Here is a 23,441-nt window from a genome sequence, read left to right as displayed (position 1 = left end):
CAAACTTACCATAAAGATACAAAGGTTTCCAGATAGCCTTGTTTCTGCACAGTGCAGCCTCCACTTCCCTTAACATCCACCTCCAGAATGGTACACTTGTTAAGACTAATGGACCTACACTGGTACATTACTGTGCCCAAAGTCTGCAGTTCACATTAGGGTTCACTGTTGGTGTTGTACTTCGTGTGGATTTGGACACATATATGGCGACCTACATCCACTATTTCAGTATCAATCAGAGCTCATTCCCTAAAAATCACCTGTGCTCTGCCTGTTTGTTCTTCCTTCCTCTCACTCCTGGAAACCACTTGTCATTTTACTGTCTCTATGGTTTAGCCTTTTCCAGAATGCCATATAGTTGGAATCAGATTGCACAACGGTTGAAATCTAGGACATCAACAATGATAAATGCTGGAGGGAACATACAACAATGGAAACGCTCATGGATTGCTTCTAGGAATGCAAAATTGTACAACCACCTTGGAAGATGGATTGGCAGTGTCTTACATATATAATCCAGCAATTGCATGATTTGGTATTTATTCAAAGAAGTTAGCTTATGCCCACACTAAAGACCTACGCATGGTATTGACAGTAGCTTGAATTATAATTGCCCAAATTTGATAACAACCACAATGTCAACACATCAGTGTGTAAACAGATAAACAAAATTGGTGTATTTGGAATATCCAAATATATATTCAAATAGGATATAAGAAATGAGCTCTCCAGCCATGAAAAGGCATGGAGGAAATTAAATGCTCATTATTAAGTGAAGGAAGAGAATCAGGATAATTTTGAAACAAAGAAAAAAGTACTGTAGAATGGCTCTCGTAATGTTGAATCGAATTCCTTGGACACAGTCTTCTAAGAGAAACAAAAACCAGAAAGGAGGAAAAAGTGCTTGTTTTGCAGCCAAGATAATCTTCTATGCTATGAAATTAATGGCTAGTACATGAAGCCTATCTTATATGTGACGTCTCTTGTACTCAAAATAACCTATTTAATAGCATTTTGCATGATTGCTATTTCAATACTAGGTGGCAAAGTTCATGAGAGAGAAATGCATTAAAATGTTTAGAATATTATAAGATTATTTCAAAAATTTCTTTAACATGGAATGCAATTTCCACTACATTTCTTATGTTTATATATATATATATATCTTTGTATCCTTTGATTTCTCCTTCTGCAGAAGATGTTTGCTACAGAGAAGTGTATCTACAGTGATTATAGTATTTCAAACAATGGTCACAAGTGATATAAACAGTCTCATGCATTTCAGCAATATTCAACAAGGCACTGTGACCTACTGCTTTTTCACACATATATGAAAAATAAGGATAAAAGATAGTTGCACATGATTGCATCATGTTTTGAATAAATTTTCAAAAATAATAATTCTTTTAATTCCAATGTGCTTCAAAACAATTTTGTCAGTGACAACTTCTGAACCATTAAATTGATTTATTTCAGAACCAGGCTTTTCCTTGTAAGATTTAATTATAACTACAATGACTATATTTTATATTAAAGAAATATTTTTCTCAGGCAAGATCTTTGAGTAGCTTTTCGTTCTTGCAATTGTAAAGTAAAGCAATTGATCTATCCCTGCAAATAAATTTCCTCACCAATACTTCTCATGTTTAAAAAACAGAAAACTGTGCTTGTGGAAACTAAGAAAAATAAAAGACTAAAGGTTAATTTGATTTTTAATATGAAAATGTTTAAACTATACTATGTATGAAAATATATCTTTCTTGTTTTTGCTAGCAAATACTTTTAATTGAGTTTATCAATAAAATGAAAATCTTAGTAAGTCATCTAGCAATTGTCTGCTAAGGAATATATGAATAGAAAGGAGAAAAATGTGGTACTCTCAACCTAGATTTATGCAAGTCAACCATAACAGAATTAAAAGTCAAAAGCATTATAAGCAGTTGTATGAAGACATACATGGCCCTACCCCATCCTAAACACAGAGACCCTTCACCAGGTTTGCTTCTCCCAAGAGTTCCCTTGGCACATATATTTGCCTTCTGTTGCGCTCATCCCATTCAGACTTTTCTTGTGGAATGCAAAGTTTGTAGACATGATTCTACTCACTAAATGGTTCTTTTTCATTTAATAGTAAATACAGAAATAATACCATCTGATAATATCTCAGGTTTGTTTGTGAGTTCTCAAAGGTCATGCTACTCCATGGAACTTTTTAAATTAATAAATCTTATCTTGCCCAACTTGTACAAACATCAACTAAAGCACCAAAAGGAATGTTTTCCAGATCCAGATAGTTTGCAAAGCATCCAGTTTTAGAATAAAGTTCTTCCTTTAGATATTGTGGATGAAAATAGCCAAGCAGGATTGCAAGTGAGTTCCATTAGCTCAGTTGTTAAATCCATGGTTAACAAACTGACACACCACCTAGCTTTTCCCAAAGTGCCTACCATAGGGCTGAGTTCTCCAGGGTTTCCCATGTAGCGTCTCATGTAAGGAAGTGGTATGATCAGGTAATGTTGGGAAATATAGAGTTAAACGAGATGAATAGGTTTCCTTTTTTACCCATGGAAAACTTCCAGAACTGGTGACACATTAACATGCATTATAAATCACCAGGAAGCAGGTGCTTCACGCAGTATTTGCCAAGCTTATTTCACTCTCAGAGCAATACCTGGGACCTGGGTCCCCCAAAATACAATTTGGGAATTGTCCTAGTGCTCATACGTTCTTCCAAAATATCATCGTTTATTAGCAGTAAACCTAGAAACTAAAAGAACATTTTAATAAAGATATCATGAACTTCTATTTTATTTTTATCAATTCTTGAAAATTGTATTTCTCCTTGTTCCTTGATGACTTTTTTTTTTCCAATTCATATGACTATATTGATCATTTTGTCCAGGTTCTTGAAACAAACATGTTGAAAAAGTAACCATATTTAATGTGTTCCATTTCTTTTTTCCTAATCCTGTCTTTCATTTTAATGATGTTTACCACAAAATAATTACATAATAATCACCAAAACTTATATATACTTGATTATTTTCTTTTATTCCTCTTTTTTTTATACTGAGCCACTTTGCTTTATTTTTCCTCCGTGTATGACCATTGAGAAACATACAGGCATAAAGAATAATAATAAATGCTCTTATTTTTTAAGTCATACACAAAACAAGAACTAAGTGGTGTTCAAAACAATCTGAAAAATCAAATAAACATAAATAAAGCTTTCTAACCATCCAACCACAAGAATATGCCCTCCCAAGCCCAAACCACTCTGGAGTTCTGGATTCATACTAGTTACAGGAAACCTCAGCATCTGAATCTCTGCCTGAAATTCATAGCCATTATTAATTCTTTCATTTGCTCTTTCTGTAGTGGTACTCGTCAACATGTAGACAAAACCAAGATGTGCCTCTTCTCTGTCCTTGCTAGAGTCTTTGAAAGCCTTTGCCTGGTTAACTCACAACTATCTTTTAGAATCATATAATTTGTTCCTTATAAAAATCTATCCTAGATTTTTAAATTCTACTCTTATTCCTGTGCTAGAGAACAGTGAGAGAACTTTGATTATGTCAGATAGTCCCATAGTCCTAATGTCAGCTCAAAGTGCTTGCTTGGCTACTTCTGCTGACTTTGGGTTGGGGAAAGGCAACACAGGCATCATCAACACACTACACAGCAAAAGCCTGCAATAAGGCCTCTAACTTGCTCAGTGTTTATTTCCAGCCACCTGTTTCCATTTGCTAAGGCACACTTAGAAAATTGTCTTCAGTGTAGGATGGAAAAATATAGTGTACTTAAGTTTCTAAAAAATGTCACACTGAAAGACACAGCCACAAATCCCTGTCAAAGTCCACCCCCTCACTTCAAACACTTTTCCCATCATTCTCGCCACTTTCTGAAGCAGTTCTGGAATTCCTTTTTCGTCAGTATCTTTATTTGTGCTATCATGGGCACTTCGATGTCCTGAATTGATTCAAAACATTTCTCTTTCATAGTCTTCTCTTTCATTTTGACTATGGGAAGAACAAAAAGTCACACGTTCCCAGATCCAGTGAATAAGGCTGGATAGAGACACTCCATCATGGTTTTAATGAGACTTTCCTTCTTTTAATGACACTTAGCAGCCCAGTCACCTTAGTTTTAATCCACTGATGAGGACATTCACAGACTTGCTTTAGAAAATAGCAAGAATGATGGGATTACCATGTTCAATCCCATTCGTGTGTTCAATGCATGAGGGGGTATTTTGAGGGAGATTAGTGGCAGTGTGTCTTTTACTCGAATCAATTTTTTTAATTTAAAAATTCAGGGTTATTTTAATTATCCCTTTATATATTTATGTAGTAATTCTTATGAGTATAAAGTTCAAGGAAATTATAGCACTTTTCCCTATTTCATTGCATTTTATCAACATTATTGCTATACCTTGTATCCTGAATGTCCTCCAAAGACCCATTGCTACCCAGTACCGATAAAAAAGGAAAAAGACAAAAAAAAAAAAAAAAAAAAAAGACCCATTGCTACATTAAAGACTTGTTCATCAGCCTGTGACACTGTTGGGAAGTGGAGGACACATTAGGAGGTGGAACCTGGTGGAAGGAAGCTGGAGCATTAAACAAAATATTAGGACCTTTTTGTTTTTCCCTGTGTGCCATAGAGTGAACATGAATGAAACCATGAACCAAAATAAACCTTTCTACCATAAAAGCTGATGATCTCTGATGTTTGGTCACAGTAATGGAAAACTGATTATACAACTGTGAACCTTTGCAATTTGGAGGTACCTGCCTCAGAGATCCTCAGACTCACTGTGAATAAGCATCTCCCACAGAGCTATGAGAACTCAGATTGCTCCTCCTCCCTATCCCACCCAGAGTTTCTGAGGCTGCAGGTCTTGGAGGGAGGCTGAAAATCTGCATTTTTCATGGTTCCCACGAGATGTTGATGTGGTTGGTGCCAGAGCCACTCTGAGAGTTGCAGAGGTAAAAGCCCTTTCTTTTCGGCCTGCTCCAAAGAAAGTATGCACTTTTCAAGCTGATCTTCAACCCAACAGCCTGAAGAACCCTAATGGAGAAGTACAATCTTGCTTTCTCTGGCCTTGGAGTGGCAGGAGGGGTAATTGTTGGATCTCAGCGTGGATGGAGGATTTGCAACAGGGACCCTAAACCACTGCGATGTCACTGCTCATTGGGACCACATTTGGCAACCACTAATGTAGTTTAGTCTTCTCATATTACACACAGACACAGGCTCAGGCAGTACATGGTGGAACTCAGAGGCTGACTCAGGAAAAGCACCCCCGTGGGTGGTTTCCAGCAATTTCATGGTCACCACTGCATCCCTTTTTACTGAGTTTGTGCTATTCATGCATGGTCATTTCTCAGTATGACCAGTATTGGCCAAAAAGTTCTTATACACTTTTCTCTTTATATACTTCTTGCAGATTAGGGATATTGGTTTCTTCAATCACTGACTCTCTGGTCTCTTTTCCTTAACTGTGGAAAATTCCGACACAGGCTTGCTTTTGCTCTTGGTGAGATTAAGCCTGATTTTTTTTAAACCTGTGTTCAGCTTTATTAATGGGAACTTCCCAAACGATCTATACAACAACTTTTTATATTTTCTTGGCTTACGGCTCCTACAGGTAGTGGTTCTTATTGTTAGCTTAATGTTTTTAGAACAACCTATAACCAATATATTTTGTGAGCACCGAAGGATTTTATTTACCTTTGAGCATTCTGCCCATGTTTTTTGCTTTCTCTTTCTTGTACTTATCTTCTGACTTCTATAGAGTCGTATTTTCTCTAGTAATTTGGACTGTTCATTTTCCCTATTGATGTAGCTTGCTTTAGGGCAGTTGATTCTCATTTTCTCTCTTTCTCTCTCTCTCTCTCTCTCTTGCTGTTGCTCTCTCTTCCCACACACACACACACAGTGCATATGTTATGCAACCGTGTGTGTGTGTATGCTTTATTGATAATTAAATGCAAGACTTTTGCACTGAACTATATCTCCAGGAGATTTTTAAAAAATTTTTATAGTCATTATGTTTTCCACCCAGGGTGGACTTCTTTTAAATTTTCCTGCATCAGCCTCCCAGTATGCTAGGATTACAGTCATGTGCCACCACTCCCAGCTTTTCCTTTACTCTTACAATGAAGGAATCCTTCTGGGTAACCCAGAGCTATATATAAAAATCTCTATAAGAGAGTTTGATATAGCCATAAATTGCATTTTCTTCTCTGAGGTCTAAATGGCATATCGGACCCTTATTGTGAACTCAGGAAAGGTTTTCTAAGGCTCAATGGCATATCAAAATCAAGTGGGTTGATTTCTACTGGTCTTTGGGGAAAAAACAGTATATGACTCAAATGTGGAAGTTTTTCAGGAAAAATAGCATATTTGAGTGTAACAACTCTTCACTGAATAAATTTTATGAGGCAAGCAAGCTATTATACATAATAACAATTCAATAACCGCTTAAACAAAGCTCTCTCTTTGCCCATGGGTTGATAAAATCAATATATTTATGCATAACATTTGTTACAAGCACATTTTAATATCCAATGTGATTACTGAAATAGAAGGAACAAGAGGGATATACTTGGGATATTTATGTTCTTGTGATAAATTGAATTGGTTGGAGTGTTGAAAACTTTCTTGAGTTTTGCTGGTAAAGCTAAAATCTATAGAAAATACACAGCTACCCCTGGTGGTACACACCTGTAATCTTAGCACTCTGGGAGGCTGAGGCAAGATGATTGTAAGTTTGAGCCCAGTCTGGGAAAACTAGCAAAATCCTCTCTCAAAAATACAAAAGGGCTAAAGATGTGGCTTAGTGGACTCAATTGCTAGTGTTTAAAAGGAAATTTTTAAAAGTAATAGAGTCCTAAAGTAAATAAAGGACTGCCATCTATTTTGGGCAAATTCTTAGAGATTTGAGCTTTCGGCGTAAACTAGTACAACCCTTCTAATTAATTGATAAAACTGTAATTTGTAAAATCATATACTCTGTCATGGCTGTGATGATAGCTCTTTGTAATTTGTCATAAATTTTTATAACAGAGAACATTCAATATTTTTAAAGATGATGGGTTTTTATTACTTCAAGCTTAATCATCTTTTGGCAGTCAGCAGTTTAAACTTCCCTTCATATAAAATAAATAAAAGTATTTGATGACTTGATGACTATCAATTAGTGTCATTCCCCAGGCTGCTGTGCTGTTAAGGCTATCTCTGCAAGCGGATATGAATATTTAAGTGTTTGCATAGCAACAGTTCACAGGAGAGTCACCTAGGAGTCTCCATATGAGCTCACACGTACCCTTAGCATGTGCTTTTCCTAGTTTATGTTTTTTCTGCCTTTTTTCTCTGCCTGCAGAACCCAGCTCAGATATTCACTGGCTCCATCTTCTGTTCTAACTGCTTTGGGAGTTAGAACTGGGAACTTCCTGATGACCGTGATCCTCTATGTTCTTTCTTTTTCTCTAATTGTTTTCTCCTATCTGCCTGGGTGATATGTGATTTACTCAGCGCTTAGCTCCTATCAGTTGTTTCAGTGATTCTTCTCTGAAACCCCTACAATTTCCTCTACTGGGCCAGCCCCAGTATTTGCATGGATCCATGAGCTGACCTCTACCCTGGTTTTTATTCAGAGGCTCTTAATTAGTACCTGCATACCTATCTCCCTGGACCCAGAAACACTTTGGGAAAGAGATCACACCAAAGTACCTGGCATGCTTAAAGCTCAGTGTGTGCTGAATGAATAAATGATAAAACCACAGTACCTCTGTGTGCAAACTTGACCTAAGAAGTACTCCCTACTTTTAAAGCAGGGCACCTCTCCTACTGGTCCCCTCTTTCTACAGCCTGACCCACCCATGCCCACACAAACTCAGCTTCCAAAACAGTAACTCCCAACTTCAGATCTGATCAAGTCCCACTACCCTTACCTATGGGAAACACAAGAGCCCTTCAGTGACCAACCAAGTCCTGTCTCCGGAAGTACATGCTTTACCCTACCATCTTGTTTTCTTCTTTCTGCTTCATGTTCAAGTATCAAAAATACCATACAAGTGGCTCCAGTACACAAAATCTTGTTTCTTGATCCATGTCACTGACTAAGCTGTTGCAGTAATTAAGGAAAGTTTTCTTCTCCTCACCTCCCCACCAATCAGCCTTGTGTTACTCAACTTTCCTGTCACTGGGACACGATACCTGACATCCACAACGTAAAGAAGGGGAGGTTTAATTTGGATCACAGTTCAGGGGACTCAGTCCATGGTCTGCTGGCTCCAAGGCAGAAATGGCATGATAGAAAGGTATAGTGAAGAAACACTACTTAGTTTATGGTGGCCAGGAAGCAGAGAGAAAAGGGAGGAGCTAGGAACAAAGAATACACCGTTCCAGCCTTCCCCCAGTGACCCACCTCTTTCAACCAAGATCTACCTCCAGATAATACAGTCAGCCATGAAATCTTCATCGAATTAATCAGCAGCACCCTTGTGATGTGATCCAGTCACCTTCCAAAACCTGACCTCTGGAAACTAAGATTTTGGGGGGAATATTCTAGATCTAAACCATCACAAATTTCCAGACATAATTTAAGACTCAGTTCCAAAGAACTCATCCCCAGAATATTCCCCATTTCCTCAAGGCCTGGGGAACATTCCTGGTCTGGACTCCCTGTCTTTTTTCTTATAGACTGGCTACAAAGGGTTGGGAGACTAGAAGTCCCTGTAGGTAAGATGCTCTGTGGTGTTCATCTATGTATCTCTGGGGTCTAGTGCAGAGCCTGCACCATGATTATCAGAAAACATCTGATGAGTCTGATTGTCCTGAAGCTGTGCCTCAGATTTCTCTGAGTCCCTCATCCTTTCCCATCTTCTCTCTGCTTCTGTAGCACCTATTTTCCCTCACAGGGACTCAACAAGTGTTGGGAAGGCATAGGCAAGTCATGAGTATATCACACTTTTCCATAGCTAGGAACTGGAATAGAACTATCTACTATACCGTGGCAACAATTTATTTCATAAGAAGAATAAAAAACAGATGGCATTTTTTTCATCATAGGAGTGCTCCCAATCACTCGTTTAAACTAGCAGATAGAATAAAATATACAGAAAGAGTAATTTTGAAATACCAACAAATTCACCTAACTAATGTGCCATGACAATAGGAAATTGGTAAGAGTAGCACCGTTGTGTGTAAGTAAGAAAATAGCATGAAACTCCATAAAAAGATGAGTTTTTCAGTTATTAAATGGAGGACCAGGCAGAAAAGGAAATGAGATGTGTAGGCTTGTAGTAGCGCAGTATTTGTCTACATATAACTTGGATAAAATCTGATTTAGAGTTGGGGTGCCTCCATAATGTTGACCTCTCTACTTCAAAATCAAATAAATGTATTGGGTTAACTTGAAAGCTAGTTTTTACCCTCAACTCTGAGCTTGGCTATTTTATCAGTAAATTTAAAAATAAGAAAGAAATGCATCTTTTTGGAGAGCTGTCTAATAGTCTGCCACCAAATCACAGTGGGTCAGCAACCCTTGTTTATTTCTTCCCTCTCCATCTAGCATCCATGAGCCCTGTGGGTGCAGATCTCAATTATCCTGTCTATCTCTCTCTCCAGAGTACTTCTAATGTTCTCACAGGTGTCCATGTCGCCTCAGGGTCGGTCCCCTATGTGCAGGCTTTGCAAACTTTTCCAGAAGTGCATCACTTTGACTCTGTACCCACTCACCTCTGGGTGCATGAACATTCTAAATACTCATGAGCATGATAGCCCCTGAAGTCCCACCACAGCAAAGCTACCTGAAGATAGAAAACGTCCACTCCTTAAATGATGTCACTCTGTCAGCTTGCCACCAGACAGCGTTGCTCATGCTCAGGGGCATAGGTAGTCTGTTCTCATCTGGGGAAAGCAGTCCCTTCAGCTCTGCGCCTACCGCCATCTGCACAGGCTTTATGTCAGCCCTAGTCTGAGCTGGAGGCTGCAGGCTCCAGAGCCCAACTCTCCAATCACCACAGCCCAGGGATCTAAAACTCAAAACCCTTATTCATTGCCTCCTCATCCTGCAGCTCCCAAGTGCCCCCATGCACTGCTTGCTGATGGGGAGACAGCCTCAGAAATGTGTCACTACGTAAGTTCCTCATCATGAGAACGTTTGGGGAAACCTGCACAGACCTAAATAATGTAGGTCAGTAGCTGCCTATGACCTTTTTTCTTTTTCTTTTCTTTTCTTTTTTTTTTTTTTTTTTTCTTCAATACTAGGGATTGAACCCAATGCCTTTGCGCCAAGTTTCATCACCAGCCTTTTGCTTACTTACTTTCTGAGCAGGGTCTTCCTTGGTCACTAAGTTGCCTGGGCTGAGCTCAAACTTGCAATTCTCCTACCTCGGCCTCCCAAAGTGCTGGGATGTGGCCATTGGATGCAATCAAGCAACAGGGTAAACACGGCATGGGTGAGGCTGCTGGCCTGCAGAGCACAGCATACTGCTTTACAGTAACTTTCTATTAAATAAGAAGAACTAAGCATACTAAATTCTAAACTGAGTACCTATGTAACTTATATCATAACCAAATATTGTATCTTACACATAATTGGATATGTTATGCTTTCACATGGCTGGTAGATTTGCTTACCCCAGTGTCAAAACAAACACATGGGTAATGCAGTGTGCTATGATGCTGTGGCAGCTATGACATCCCTAGGTGATAAGAACTTTTCAGCTCTATTATAATTTTATGGGACCACAATTCTATATGCAGTTCATCATTCACCAAAATGTTATTCTGAAAACCATGACAGTAACATGCAGCCCTATATTCCTCTCGCTCCAGGCAGGCAGTTTCTAGGGAGCTAAATCTTCACCTTTGAATGCACCATTGTTGAGTTCTTGTTTGAACCCAAGGCCTTTGGGCTGAGCTACAAGCCCAGCCCCACCCTATCCTTTTAACGTTTTGATGCAGCCGGGTGTTGTTCATTCACTCAGGCTGGACTGGAGCTTGTAATCCTCCTACCTCAGCCCCCCAGAGTACCGGGATTAAAGGCATGTGCCACCATGCCAAGCTTCTGGGATTTCACAGCAAACGCAAAGGGCCATGCAGGCCTCCGGATTGCCAGCCTTCATCTGTACCCTCAGGGCTATAAACCAGTGGCTGCTGGCTGTGTAAGGTCAGTGAGGGTGGGACAACTCTGGAGCCCAACACAGCCTTCTGCACGATCAAGTTCAATTGCTTCCCTTGCTTCTAGGGATTCCCACCAAAACATTAAGTTATTTAAAAATTCCCTGTAGCAAATATAGCCATGTACTGGAGCAAGAATTGTAAGTTACTGTACTTATAGTTTTCCCCTAAAAATAAAATACAATTAATTCTGATCCTGTTGGAAATCATTGTAGTTTTACATGAATGAATCAAAATATTTTAGACTGTTGCAGGGCCTCAGAGCCTTCATTGCCAATCTCAAGCACCGCCCCCTCAGCCCAGAGCTCTCCTCAGTGGTCAGTGGAGACTTCCAGTGGTTTGGCAGAACATTTGCTGGTCAGCATCTAGTACGTTGGCATCCTCACAGGCAAGTTAGGGGGCAGAGGGCACATGGCAAAGCTTGGCTCTGCATCAAAACTGTCAAAACTGGATTTCATCTGTGATAAGGGTTTACAAGGATCATCAAGGGACCCTGGGAGACAGTTTAGGAGGATAAAATGCATGCTCAGTGCATCATAGAGAGGAACACGGCCACCCACCCAGTATTTGTCTGCTGCAATTCCCTTGACCTTTGAAACCAAGACTTGAGAGTAAGACTGAGGATAAGTGCTGATTTTGTTGCAAGTCCCAAGGATACAAAAGACACATTTTTTCACACATCAGAATATAGGGAAAATCAAGGTCCTGCTGTGTGTAATGAACTCAAAATGCTGTCTTTGCCCTTTTGTTTCTAGGCAATCACTGAACATCATTTTGGACCTTAAATGAGCAAGATAGTGTGATAAATGCATTTCTGAATATCTTCATTTGAAAACAAATGGCATCACAGTCCCAGAGTTCTAAATTGAAAAGTTAGTAGCAAAAAGAGCAGCTCCAAAATCCATACTTTATAAAATCCGTGCAACTCATGAGGGGAATGATAGAACTATAGATCATGGGCGATTATACTCCAAAGGGAGGTTTGAGCCTACTGAATTCATGAGGTCCTCTGGGAAGAAAGGCATAACCAGGAATATCAGAGCTAAGTTGCTTCACTGTGCTGCCATATTTTTGTGAATGAAATTGATAACAGTTGCATAATGTAATCACATTTTCATGAAAAATATTATGACTACAAATGTTCAGATAAAAGAAACGAATTCTTTACCAGAATGCAGGATGTGAGTTTCTTAGAGAAAGAATATGGGACAAGATTTGGAGAGTCACTCCTTCATCAGGCAGTGGCTCATCCATGGTGACATCTGTTGTCATCCATAGATGTCATCACAGGCTGTCTGTCAGAGAGGCCTCATTAAAATTCTCCTCTCATCATCATTTAGCCTCTATAGACAGTCAAGAGATCCCAAGGAGATCCCAAAACACATAGATTGGAAATGTAGGTTTATTTCCAATGAGATAAGCATCCAATTATCCCTCCTGACATGCAAATATAAAAATAAAGCATTGCAAATCTTAAGGGGAAATTTTCTTAGTGCATGTTCATAGTATATAGTGTTTACATTCCTTGTGGGAAATTGGCACATGCACATACAAATCGCATCTGAATTCTCTTTTCATCCCTGTTTCCATCCCCTTTCTTCCTCCTCCCTCTATCGCCTGATTCCTTTTCTCTTTGGAAAAAAAAATCTATGTCTCTACTTCCTATAATCTTTTATTTTGTCCTTTACTTATAATTTGAGTTTCGCATATAAGAGAAACCATTCGGTCCTTAAGCTTATATGTCTGGTTTATTTCACTTCACATAATGTTCTCAAGGTATATCTATTTTCCTACAGATGACCCAAGTATCTCTTTCTTTACTCCATTGTGTTTAATTACCACATTTTCTTTACCCATTCACTGGTTGTTGAGCATACAGCCTCTACCAAGTTGTAGCTGTTCTGAATTGTGCTATAAACACAGGTGTGCATGTATCACTGTAATACAATGTTTTAACCCCTTTAGTAAGATACATAGAAGGGGAATGGAAGGGTCAAATGGAATTTCTGATTTCAGGTTTTTCTGAGAAATCTCCATACTGATTTCCATATTCACTATCCCACCAATGGTGTAAAAGGATTCCTCCCCTCTCCCCAGCCCACCACAGCCTTGACAACATTTGTTATTATTACTATTTGATTTTTGATGATGGATATTCTTTTTGGGGTATGGTGGAATCTTGGTAGTGTTCTTTATAGCCAGTGATATTGAGCATTTCTTCACGTATTTCCTGGCCATTTATACTTCATTTTACATGCCCATTTTTTGATTGGAGTTTTTATTTTCTGCGGTCTAATTTTTTGAGTTCTTTATATATTCTAGACATTTGTTCCCTGTTTGAGATATAGCTGGCAATCTTTTTTCCATACTATAGGCTGTCTTTTCACTGTGTTGGTTATTTTTTTTTTTTTTGCTGTGCAGTAAGGAAAAAATTTTTCTGCAAATCTGTTTCTTGCACATTCTCTCTGTCAAATCAGCAACCATGAGATAAATGAGTCACAATATTTTGATGTGAAGCAGGAATTAAATTCCAAATGAATATCCTTCTGGGAATCTTTAAACTAAGTCTAAGGATTATGTACCATAAAAAGGTAATATCTACTCTTACTGGTCTGTCATCCTACCCTCTCCCTCCAAAAAATAAAAAACCTGATTTCAGAATCAAAGTAGTCCTTTTTATAAGTGAGTAAATCCCATAAAGTAGGAAAAGCCAAGACAAATAAGTGATACAGTGTTTTAAATATTTTGGGTTTTTTTTTCAGATACCATCCACTCTAAAATACTTTTAGACATCATGTATGTATTGTAAATCATGAGGCTCACCTTATCTGATGACTGTGTTAATTAGCTAGTAGCTTTCTGCAAGTTGCCTTTTTCTCAAAATGTAAAAGAAAAGTGCTATAAAAATGGAGGATAATTATGCTTGTTTGTATTATTTCCAGAGTAAGATGTTTATGGAGGGGAGTTTTAATTCTGACAGACTGATAGGTTCAAAATCCTCATGTGCAGCCTGAGCTGCAAAGGTATTAGCTAACATTTATTAAGAACGTGATCTATTCTAGGTACTGTTTTCAAACTTTTGCCTGTTATTTCATTGAATTCTCATTGTAGCCTTGTGTTGTTTTTAAACTTATTCTTATCCATGAGAAAATGAGGTGTGTAACTCAGAATCACAAACCAAAGCAGTGTGGTTTTAGAGTGATTCCCATGGCTGCATTAAGGACAAGCAGAAAGAAGGAGAGATCTGAAGACCTACTTCAGAGATACAAAGCTATATTTAAAGATTATTTTGTAGGCTGGGGAATGTAGTTCCCTGATAGAGCACTTACCCAGCATTTGCAGGGCCCTGGATTTGATCTCCAGCACTGAAAAATATATATGTATTTTGTTGTTGTTGCTGTTACGTTGGTAGTCTGTAAAATTCTAGGAAGAAATATGTCATAAGAAAGCAGTGCCTCTATGAGTAGATTTTTAGACTGGTTGTGGAATGCAAAATTATAGCCTAATATATTCAAACCCAGGGTCCCTTTGGATGTAGCATAAGAACTTTCACCTTTCACAAATATTTGCTCTGAGAGCTTCCACGTTTATAATAAACAATCATGCACCAGCATTCTGTGCATCTGTTGAGTTGATCTCTTGAAAACATGACCATATAGTACAGTCAGATTTCATGTGAGCTATTTTTTGCTGGGTAGGTACACTAGCTATGAAAGACATGAAGTCATAAACTTGGCAGCAGGTCCAAAATAGCCAGTTGGGCCACGAATATTAACATGCTCATTATGTGCATTTATTGTGCATGGACTCGCTGCTGTCCAAATCTACCCTGAGTCCTCAATCAAGAAGTAATGATAGGAGCACGGCTAACATGATATGACTGGGGACAATACAGAGTGACATAACCCGAGGTGATGAGGAAAACACTTATAGTTTCCTGACCATCCCTTCCCAACTCTCTGCAATTTATTTTAATGTCCATTACATCCTCGACCTGGATGTCACAGACAGAAAAGCCAAAAGGTATTTATGAAGCTGTACCCATCAATACTACCCATGGTGCAGCCAAGATGAAGCCAGGAACAGATGGATTTGTGCCTTCCGCCTGCTCTTGGTGCCTGTAGTTCTAGCTGCAGACCTAGGGGCTAGCTGGACATCTCCTCAGAGCCCAGGTGCCTTCCACGAAAACCCAGAGGAACTTCGAGAATCTTCCACATTGACCCTTGCTCTATTAAGAGGGAAAAACAGCAGAAAGAAGGACAAATCAGATTTCAGTCTAGAATGAGGATACAGAGGAATAAACAATACAAACAAGCAAAACCTTGTAGTTTTGTAGTTGCAACTTTATAAGGCAGTTCAAGCATTCTCATTTCTAGCCCCAAACACCAAGATTCAGAAATGCACTTTTAAATAACTCCTTATTTTGTGTGCACAGTGATTATTTATCCTGGATGCAGCCCTTGAATTTGCAGTAGATGCATGGAACTCGCATTGAGCAACACACCACATCCGAAACACTGGGGATTCTCTCCTATGATGTCACATCCAGAAAGAAATCCCATAGTTTCCTGCAAGGAAATATCTCACAATTCCTAAAAATATTTTCTTTTCACTAAATAGGAATAGCTGCTTCTCTTCTTCAGAGAGAATTCTGTTGTACGGATTTAAAGGTTTTGCACCCAGAATTCCTGGTGGGGAGAAATGCCTATTCAACCCAAAACCAAACTGCACATAATTTCATCTTTCCTTAAGGATTGAGAGACTTACTCTGAAATCTCCCTGAAACTCAGGAATTGTAGTATACAGCACCGTGTGTTATATAAAAGAAATATAAATATAGCAGTTGACAGATGGTCTGAGACCAGTGTCCCAGTCATCGATGTCTGTACTGGCAATTAGGCACCGTGTCCCCTGAACGTCTCCTCACTGCAGAAGTGAAAGAACACAGTTAATTCTTCTCACTGTATGCAGTTGAGCTAAAAACTCAGAAAGAAAAACATCGTTGTTTTCTGGAAGGAGAGATAGAAGCAAAAAGATACAAAATAATGAGTTTAAAATGGATTTTCATCTCTAAAACAGTGGTCAACAAGATTGCTGGTTATCCAAGATTTGGTTATAAATAAATAAATCAATAAAATAAGGATATCACTAATGGAAAAATTATTAAATTCTTACCGTTTCTCATTTCCTCTGATATTTATTATTTTCTCCATCACCTAATGATAAAAACTAGAGGCAAATTTCCAAAGGAGCTAAGTTGCAAATCATGTCTTGAAGGAAAGAAAGAGGGCAGAAAGAGAGAAAAGAAAAAGACAAAAAGAAAGCCAAAGAATAAAAGAAAGTAAAGAAAAAAGTGTTTTTTTTTTTTTAAAAAAAAAAGGCAATTTTAGAAGTGCTTCCAGGATTTGAATTAAGTATGGCATTAGATTTTTTCCACCAAGTGTTAACCATGGCAAGTTTCTGCTAAAACGCAGGAATTTCATGGATGTGGGAACCGGTGATGGAAAATGCTTTATTATACACAACAATTGTTGTACTTGGGAGAAACTATACGGGGAAAAGATAACACCCTAGAATAAATACAAATGAAATTCATGTATCAAAACCAATACTGTGAAACTAGTTTAAATGTTTCTTGAATTTATATCTAGTCATTAACCTAAATGCAGATTTCAGGGCAAGCCACAATTCTGCCTCATGGTCAGAAAGCCTGGGAACCTGTGGCGTGGAAAATTGGCAGGATAAAGAATATTGAATTGGTCTCCATGGAGAAACAGATTTGGCAGCCATCGCCTCCTCCCCAAACCGGTCTCTTTCCCCTCTTTTTTCTTCTTCCCTGTGTCACTCTTGTCCCAGCAAAGAGCCTAAGGGAAGGGCATCTGTGAACTAAACCAGCAAGCCCATGTCAACCTGATCTTCACTAAAGGACTTTTCTCACTGATCTCGAAGCTCACGGGTAGAGTGAGCCCCCGAAACGTCCCCAAATCAGACTTGCCCACTGGTAACAGAGATTTCCATTTCTACTCTGGTTTCCTTCCTCAAGGAAAGAAAACAGGGGTACCTGCGTCACTGAATGGCCCTAAAAGAAACTACAATTCACAGATGGAAATAATAAATTTATTCACACACAAAAAAAATCGCTGAAAATCCATTCCTCTCTCCCATCACACCTGTCATGTTTTACTCCCATGATTATTTCAAGGATAGCAGACATTTCTTTGGAATTTTATCCAATCTAGAGAACAAAATCGAGGAACTTCTCTGAAATGATTTCTCCAACTTGGAAGATCCTAACAAATATCCCACTTTGTCCCTCTAGCTCAAGTTCACTCCCCGCTGGGTCTACCAGAAGCCCAGGCTCCACAAAGCAGCCCCATTTTGGGGGAAGAGGTTTCCTTCCAGCCTCATTTCTACCCTCCTCAGGCTCCCTTAGCAAGATTCAGGGTCCTTTGCATGAGTAAATTGGGGTGAGCACCACAGCTCCCAGTGAATGTTGTCCATGTGCTTTGCCTGTGCCTCTAGGTGGTTTTCACCCTGATTTTTTCTTTCTTTGCAGCTGGTTAATAATCCTCTAGCAAGTCAGGCCGCAGCGGCTGCAGCCATGGGCTCCCTAGCAAGCTCCCAGGCCTTTGGCAATGCCCTCTCCAGCCTTCAGGGGGTCACGGGTCAACTAGTTACTAATGCACAAGGACAGGTGAGTGGGAGATGGGGACAAGAGTGAATTTTTATGGCAGATTGAACTCGGAAAGGAAATGAATTTCTTTTGCATGACAGTGATATGTAACTACATCTATCCAAGGCAAATAAATAATGTTTACTAGCAGTGTCAAGAATAGGAGAAGGGTTGGGAGGTGTTTCTATATTTTAGGAGCAAGATTTTTCTTTCCTTCCCAGAGAATGTCAAAAACAGATTTGGTTTTTTTTTTTTATGTACTTATTTATTTATGCAATGACTTATTACCTTTGTTGAAGAAGTTCCTTTTCATTATTGAGGCCTTTTTTTGAACCAAACAACAAAAAGTTAAATCTTTGGAAATAAAATTTCAGTTTTGCTTTTGAATATTTCACTTTTTTAAAAATACACTTAAATATGAGAAGGAAACTGGTACATTTCCTTCCCTGGCTGCTGTGAGATTTCTAAGTGAGTTTCCATAATAGTGATTTGTAAAGTAGAGGAAAGTGCTAAACAAACCCTGTAAAGCCCCCAAGGAGAGGGGGAGTTAGATGCCAATTGTAAGTCGCCCCCACAGTTCCTGCTGGTTCTCAGGGAGGCCAGGAGTCACCTGCGCACCTACAGATTTTCTTTAGTCTGTCAGGGCCAGTCAGTCGTCCTCATGTCATGAGAAAGCAACTCTGCCCCTATGCTGCTAATATGCCCATGTCAACACGTCCCAAGACAACACACTGAGAGAGCCTCAGATGGCCCAGGACACTTGAAAGTGACATGGAAAGCAAACAAGAGTGACACTGCTGATGTCAGGGGTGCCCTCCAATCAGAACCCCAGCAGGGTGGTGAGGGCTCTGGCTTCTCCTTTGTAGCTGTCTGTGATCGGGAAACCCAGGGAGAGACAGTGTGCATCCTCACAGATTTCCCTTCTCAGTGTTATTTATTTTTACAGACCCTCTGCTCGGCCTGCTCTGGTGGGTGAGCAGGAATTGCAATGTGTTTGACCCCGTTTTTATCTTACATAAAGAATAAACAAAGATGCATTATAAGCTAAACCATCTCCATCTACATCCCAGGGAAAGAAAAAGCTGACCTTGTTCTATTTCCTAGGTGGGTGTGGGATTGTCCCATCATAAGTCGCAGGGCTGAACGATGGCGCTTGTCAAAGAGAGGCCCCGTGCAATGAATCATCTTATCACAGGTGCACACCACACATATTAAAGGAGGGTTGTATGAACACTGTGCCCTCTACAGTAACCTTTCAGTGTCTGCTTTAACCCTTGTTCCAATCCCTTTTCATCAAAAGATCATTTTATGCAGCTGACTCTAAATGGAGGCTCTCAAAAGCCTATTAAGATTTCTGGAAGGAGGGGGGATCAGGGTGGAGGAAGAGTTGTTTTAAATACACATAACTCCTACCTGCTCCAGGTCAGTGCTGGAAGATGTTTCCTAGAGTTGCGCCCCAAATGGAACACTTTGCTTTTCTATCTTTAGGTTGGAGAGCCCTTAAAATGAAAAATTTTCCCCCTAGTACTGGGGATTGAATCCAATCCTTCATGCTGAGCTACATCCCAGCCCTATTTTTACTTTTATTTTTTATTCTGAGATGAGGACTCACTAAAGCACTATATTGCCCAGGCTGGGCTTGAACTTACCATCCTCTTACCTTCGCCTCCTAGACTGCTGGGATTACAGTGCGTGCTTACATACCTCCTGTGAATTTTAAGAGTTCAAGATAGAAAACATATCCATTGATGAGCATTCTCTGTACAGCTTCTAAATAAAATGCACAACTTATGTCCCACAGCTTGAGTATTTTACTGGAGGAAATGTTTTATTGTCTAGAATGAATTACTCAGAATTTATTCTTCTGATGATTTAATAGCTGATCACATAGCCAGTTACAGATTCTCAGGGCTTAGAGACAACTTTTGCCAGCCCTTAGTCCGAGCAGTAGCTCTCCCAGATCAGCAGTATCCCTGAGAAAATGATCTTCCAAGTTGACGACTGATTGCTAATTTTACTGTAAATTTTTATTTCAGAAACTGTGTTATGATGGTTTATTTGGTTTGGTACCCAAGCCTCCTAAAGTGGAAAAGAATTATGTTCACAGAATCATCAGTAATGGCTACTTAGAAAGTCTTGTCTAAGCTTTAACACGTCTCTAACGAGGTCACATCCTTCTTCTAGTACTGAAAGAGTATGAGGAGGAACATTCACAGTAGATGAACTGGCCACGTTCATGAAGCACTGTTCTGTTGTTGTTGTTATTGTTGTTTTAACCTTTAGAAGTAATGGTAGATACCACCAAAAAGACAAAGTCAGGAAAAAAATATTTGGTGTATGTGTGTGTGTGTGTGGTGTTCCTTTGGCTTGTGTTAATGTGATCCAAAACATAAGAGTACATTGGAGTCAGGTTAATATAATTAGTCTTGCTCAAAATACCATGTGAATAACACCCTAAGAGGTTAGACTTGCAAATTCAAGCCCAGCCTGGACAACTTAGTGACTTGGTGAGACCCTGTATCAAAATGAAAAATAATAAAAATAATAAAATGGCTGGAGTTTAGTATGAAGGCACTGGTTTTAATCTCCAACACCACAAAAAGAAAAATAAATGTGAACTAGCGAAACTATATCCATCCCGTTTTTATCTTCTTTAAAAAAAACCAATAGAATTTTCCTGCAAAAACTACAAAGAGAAAACTCTTACTATATTTAAAAATCCTTTTATTGGGGTTCTTGACAGCAACTACTTTTTACATTTGAAAGTTTGCCCAGTGGTACTATCATTGGCAGTAAGGCTTAGGAAGGGAGGTTAGGTCTGCAGAGAAAGCATCCAATAGGGGGCCGTGCCTGATCCTTGCTCCCCACCTGCCGAGTGCTAAGGAGGGAGCTACCTGGAAACAACAGACAGGATTGCCCAGTGGGGCACAGCCCTGACTTTGAACTCATCCCTATCCTGAAAATTCAAATGGACCCATGGGAAGCTGTTGCATCCCTGCAAGGCAGGCAGCCAAGTGGTACTAGGTCAGCCTCCCCCAGGGGGTGAGGGAGGAGCATGCTGGAATCTTCCTTCAGCCTCTTGGCCTTCAGCTCTCAACAGGAAGAACTTCTACCCCCTGGGACTCTCAATTCTGCATCCTTGTCTTAGAATCTGATTGTGTTTTCATTAACTGGTTTCCAGTAAATGTAAAGGGATAGAAAATCTCAATATGCTGAAGGATTTTTTTCTACTCCTTTTTTTTTTCTCAATAAGTAATTGTGAACAAATATTCAGGAAAAATTTCAGGTATTATTATTATACGGTTTTAACTCTGCCTGAATTATTCATGTGGTATTAATTCAAAAGACAGTCATTATTTAATACAGTTTCATTGTTTTTTTGTTTCATTTTATCTTATTTTGCTGTCATTTTGGGTCGGAGGGATTGAACCTTTGCTTGGAGCTATATCCCCAGTCCTTTATTAAGTTTTTATTTCAAGACAGGGTCTTGCTAATTCATTCAAGTTGCTAAGGCTGGACTCCATTTTGCAGTTCTCCTGCCTCTGCCTCCAGGTACAATTGTGTTTTGGTTTTTTTGTTTTTGTTTTTTGGTGCCGGGGATCAAACTCAGGACTGCTCACTTACAAGGCAAGCACTTATGCTGCTGAGCTAAATCCCCAGCCCCGTTGAATTGTTAATTTTAATGTAAATGCTACATTCTAAAGCCACAAGTCACATGTCTCACCCCGAGATACTAAGATATTTCAAAATTATATTGTACCCAGCTCCATTCTGAGGTGGGAAATACAGTGTGTGTTTTCCTGGTAATCAGTGGCCACAGATTGATCTTGACTGTAGTGTTGTTGAAACAAACACACCGGTTCTTTTGACTTACTGAACTGGGGACCCAGGCAGTTAGGAAAAGTTGGCAAGGATATAAGCCTAAACTGTGGCCCCAGAATCCCAGTACTGGCTCTAACCTGAGCAAATTTCTTGAGCTCTCCGAGCATCAGTTTTCCCATAATCTCTTACATAGCTGTGCTAAAGGTGTGTGAGATGCGTTAGAGAGTGTGAGAGTCACAGTAGTAGGATGTCAAAGTCATTTTAGGGAAATCTGATCTTTATCTGATAATTCAGTGGGAGGAGGTGTTCGTGCGCATGCGTGCGTGCGTGCGTGCGTGCGTGCGTGTGTGTGTGTGTGTGTGTGTATGTGTGTGTCTAATGCTCATTTAGTATGTTTGGGTTTTGGCAAGTAGATTTAGCATCGATTTGTTCAGCTTTAGAATTGGCTTCCCTCATGCCCCTGGCAATCTCTCCTTATTGGTGTTATTACAGAAAAGTAAAAGCAAATGAAATTTTATTTTATCCTGGGGTTAAGGAAAGCATTTTACATTTACCGGAACCTTAGAATGTTTCCTGATAAAATTAAGTCCTCGACTACTGCGAAGTTTTCATAAGTAGTAGCAAGTAAAGTCAGCGACTGCTTCTCTCTCGGTCTTTAAAGAACTAGGGAAGTTTAAAAAAAAAAAAAAAAAAAAAAGCACCTAGCACGAGTGTGGTGGCCCATGCTTACAATCCCAACGCTCTAAAAGGCTGAGGCAGGAGCATCGCAAGTTTGAGTTCTGACTGAGTAACTTAGTGACTTAGCAAAATCGTGTCTCAAAATAAAAAATAAAAAAAGAGCTAGGGATGTAGCTTAGTGTAAAGGCCCTGAGTGTAATTCTCCCTACCAAAAGGTAAAAAAAGGTCAATTAAACAGCATTACTTTTAATATATAAAAAGAAAATAAAAAGGTCAAGAGATTTACCCACACAGGTTACTTGACTGACATGACTGAACAATGACTGACGGGCAGAGTTGGTTTGGTGAGACAGAAGGACTTGCTGTAGCAGTCAGCGGACAGAAGCTGCCTACTGAAATGATGTTGGGACCATGGAAGAGGAAAGGAAGCCACTGCTGTACACTGAGATGTGGAGCAGGATGTGCCCTTACAGGAACAGAAGCAGCCCCACCTGCACTCAGAGCTCGGGCTGGAGAGGAGGGAGAGTCAGGATCATCTCCAGCCCCGTGGGTGATCAGCATCAACCCATCGGTTTCAAATGTACTAGAAATGCACGTCCTAGGCTCACAGAAGATGCTGCACACAGATACACCTCCCAATTGTTAGAAGCAGCTGACCAAGTCCTTCAGAGGGCAGTAGGGTAGCTAATAGCCTGGGGATTGGTCAGAACACAAATGCTGTTGTGCATTGATTGCATGGCTTCGCCAGGCCTCTGAATTCCCATCCGTGGGGGGAAATGATCTCACTTCTCACGTATATTTGTGGTGGAGTTAAACATGATAATAGGAACAGCTCTTCACACAGTTCCTGATATGTCTGAGGCACTTAATAAATTGAAGCTATTCTTTTTAAGAGGAAAAACCTAGCGATTGACCCTGCTGTGGGTTGCTAAAGTGATTTAGCACAAAAATTTCAACAGAAAGCTGAGAATCTTTCAGAGCAAAACATTGTAAGATGAATGAAGATAAAATTATAATAAATGTTAATCTCTCCCAAAGGACTGAAAGATGATGAATTCATTCAATAAGCATGGAT

The 23,441-nt window shown here is 39.5% G+C and overlaps 1 protein-coding gene across 3 annotated transcripts in view; it reads left to right on the top strand.

The window, feature by feature from the left end:
• Positions 1 to 23,441, top strand: part of Pou6f2 (POU class 6 homeobox 2) — a 384,698-nt gene that overhangs the window by 308,801 nt on the left and 52,456 nt on the right. For 2 of the 3 annotated variants that reach the window (XM_063233938.1, XM_063233937.1), the window contains exon 5: positions 17,750 to 17,887. The exons of the other annotated variant lie outside the window; for it this stretch is intronic. In XM_063233938.1, coding sequence (XP_063090008.1) covers positions 17,750 to 17,887 — 138 coding nt within the window. The remainder of the gene's footprint in view (positions 1 to 17,749; positions 17,888 to 23,441) is intronic. 3 annotated transcript variants of the gene reach the window in all.

This window comes from Cavia porcellus, unplaced genomic scaffold (genome assembly GCF_034190915.1).
Source record: "Cavia porcellus strain 051 isolate PalLab524CR breed Dunkin Hartley unplaced genomic scaffold, mCavPor4.1 scaffold_23, whole genome shotgun sequence".
NCBI classification, from domain to species: domain Eukaryota; kingdom Metazoa; phylum Chordata; class Mammalia; order Rodentia; family Caviidae; genus Cavia; species Cavia porcellus.
The sequence above is the reverse complement of the archived record's forward strand: the minus strand, read 5'-3'. Positions and strand labels throughout refer to the sequence as shown.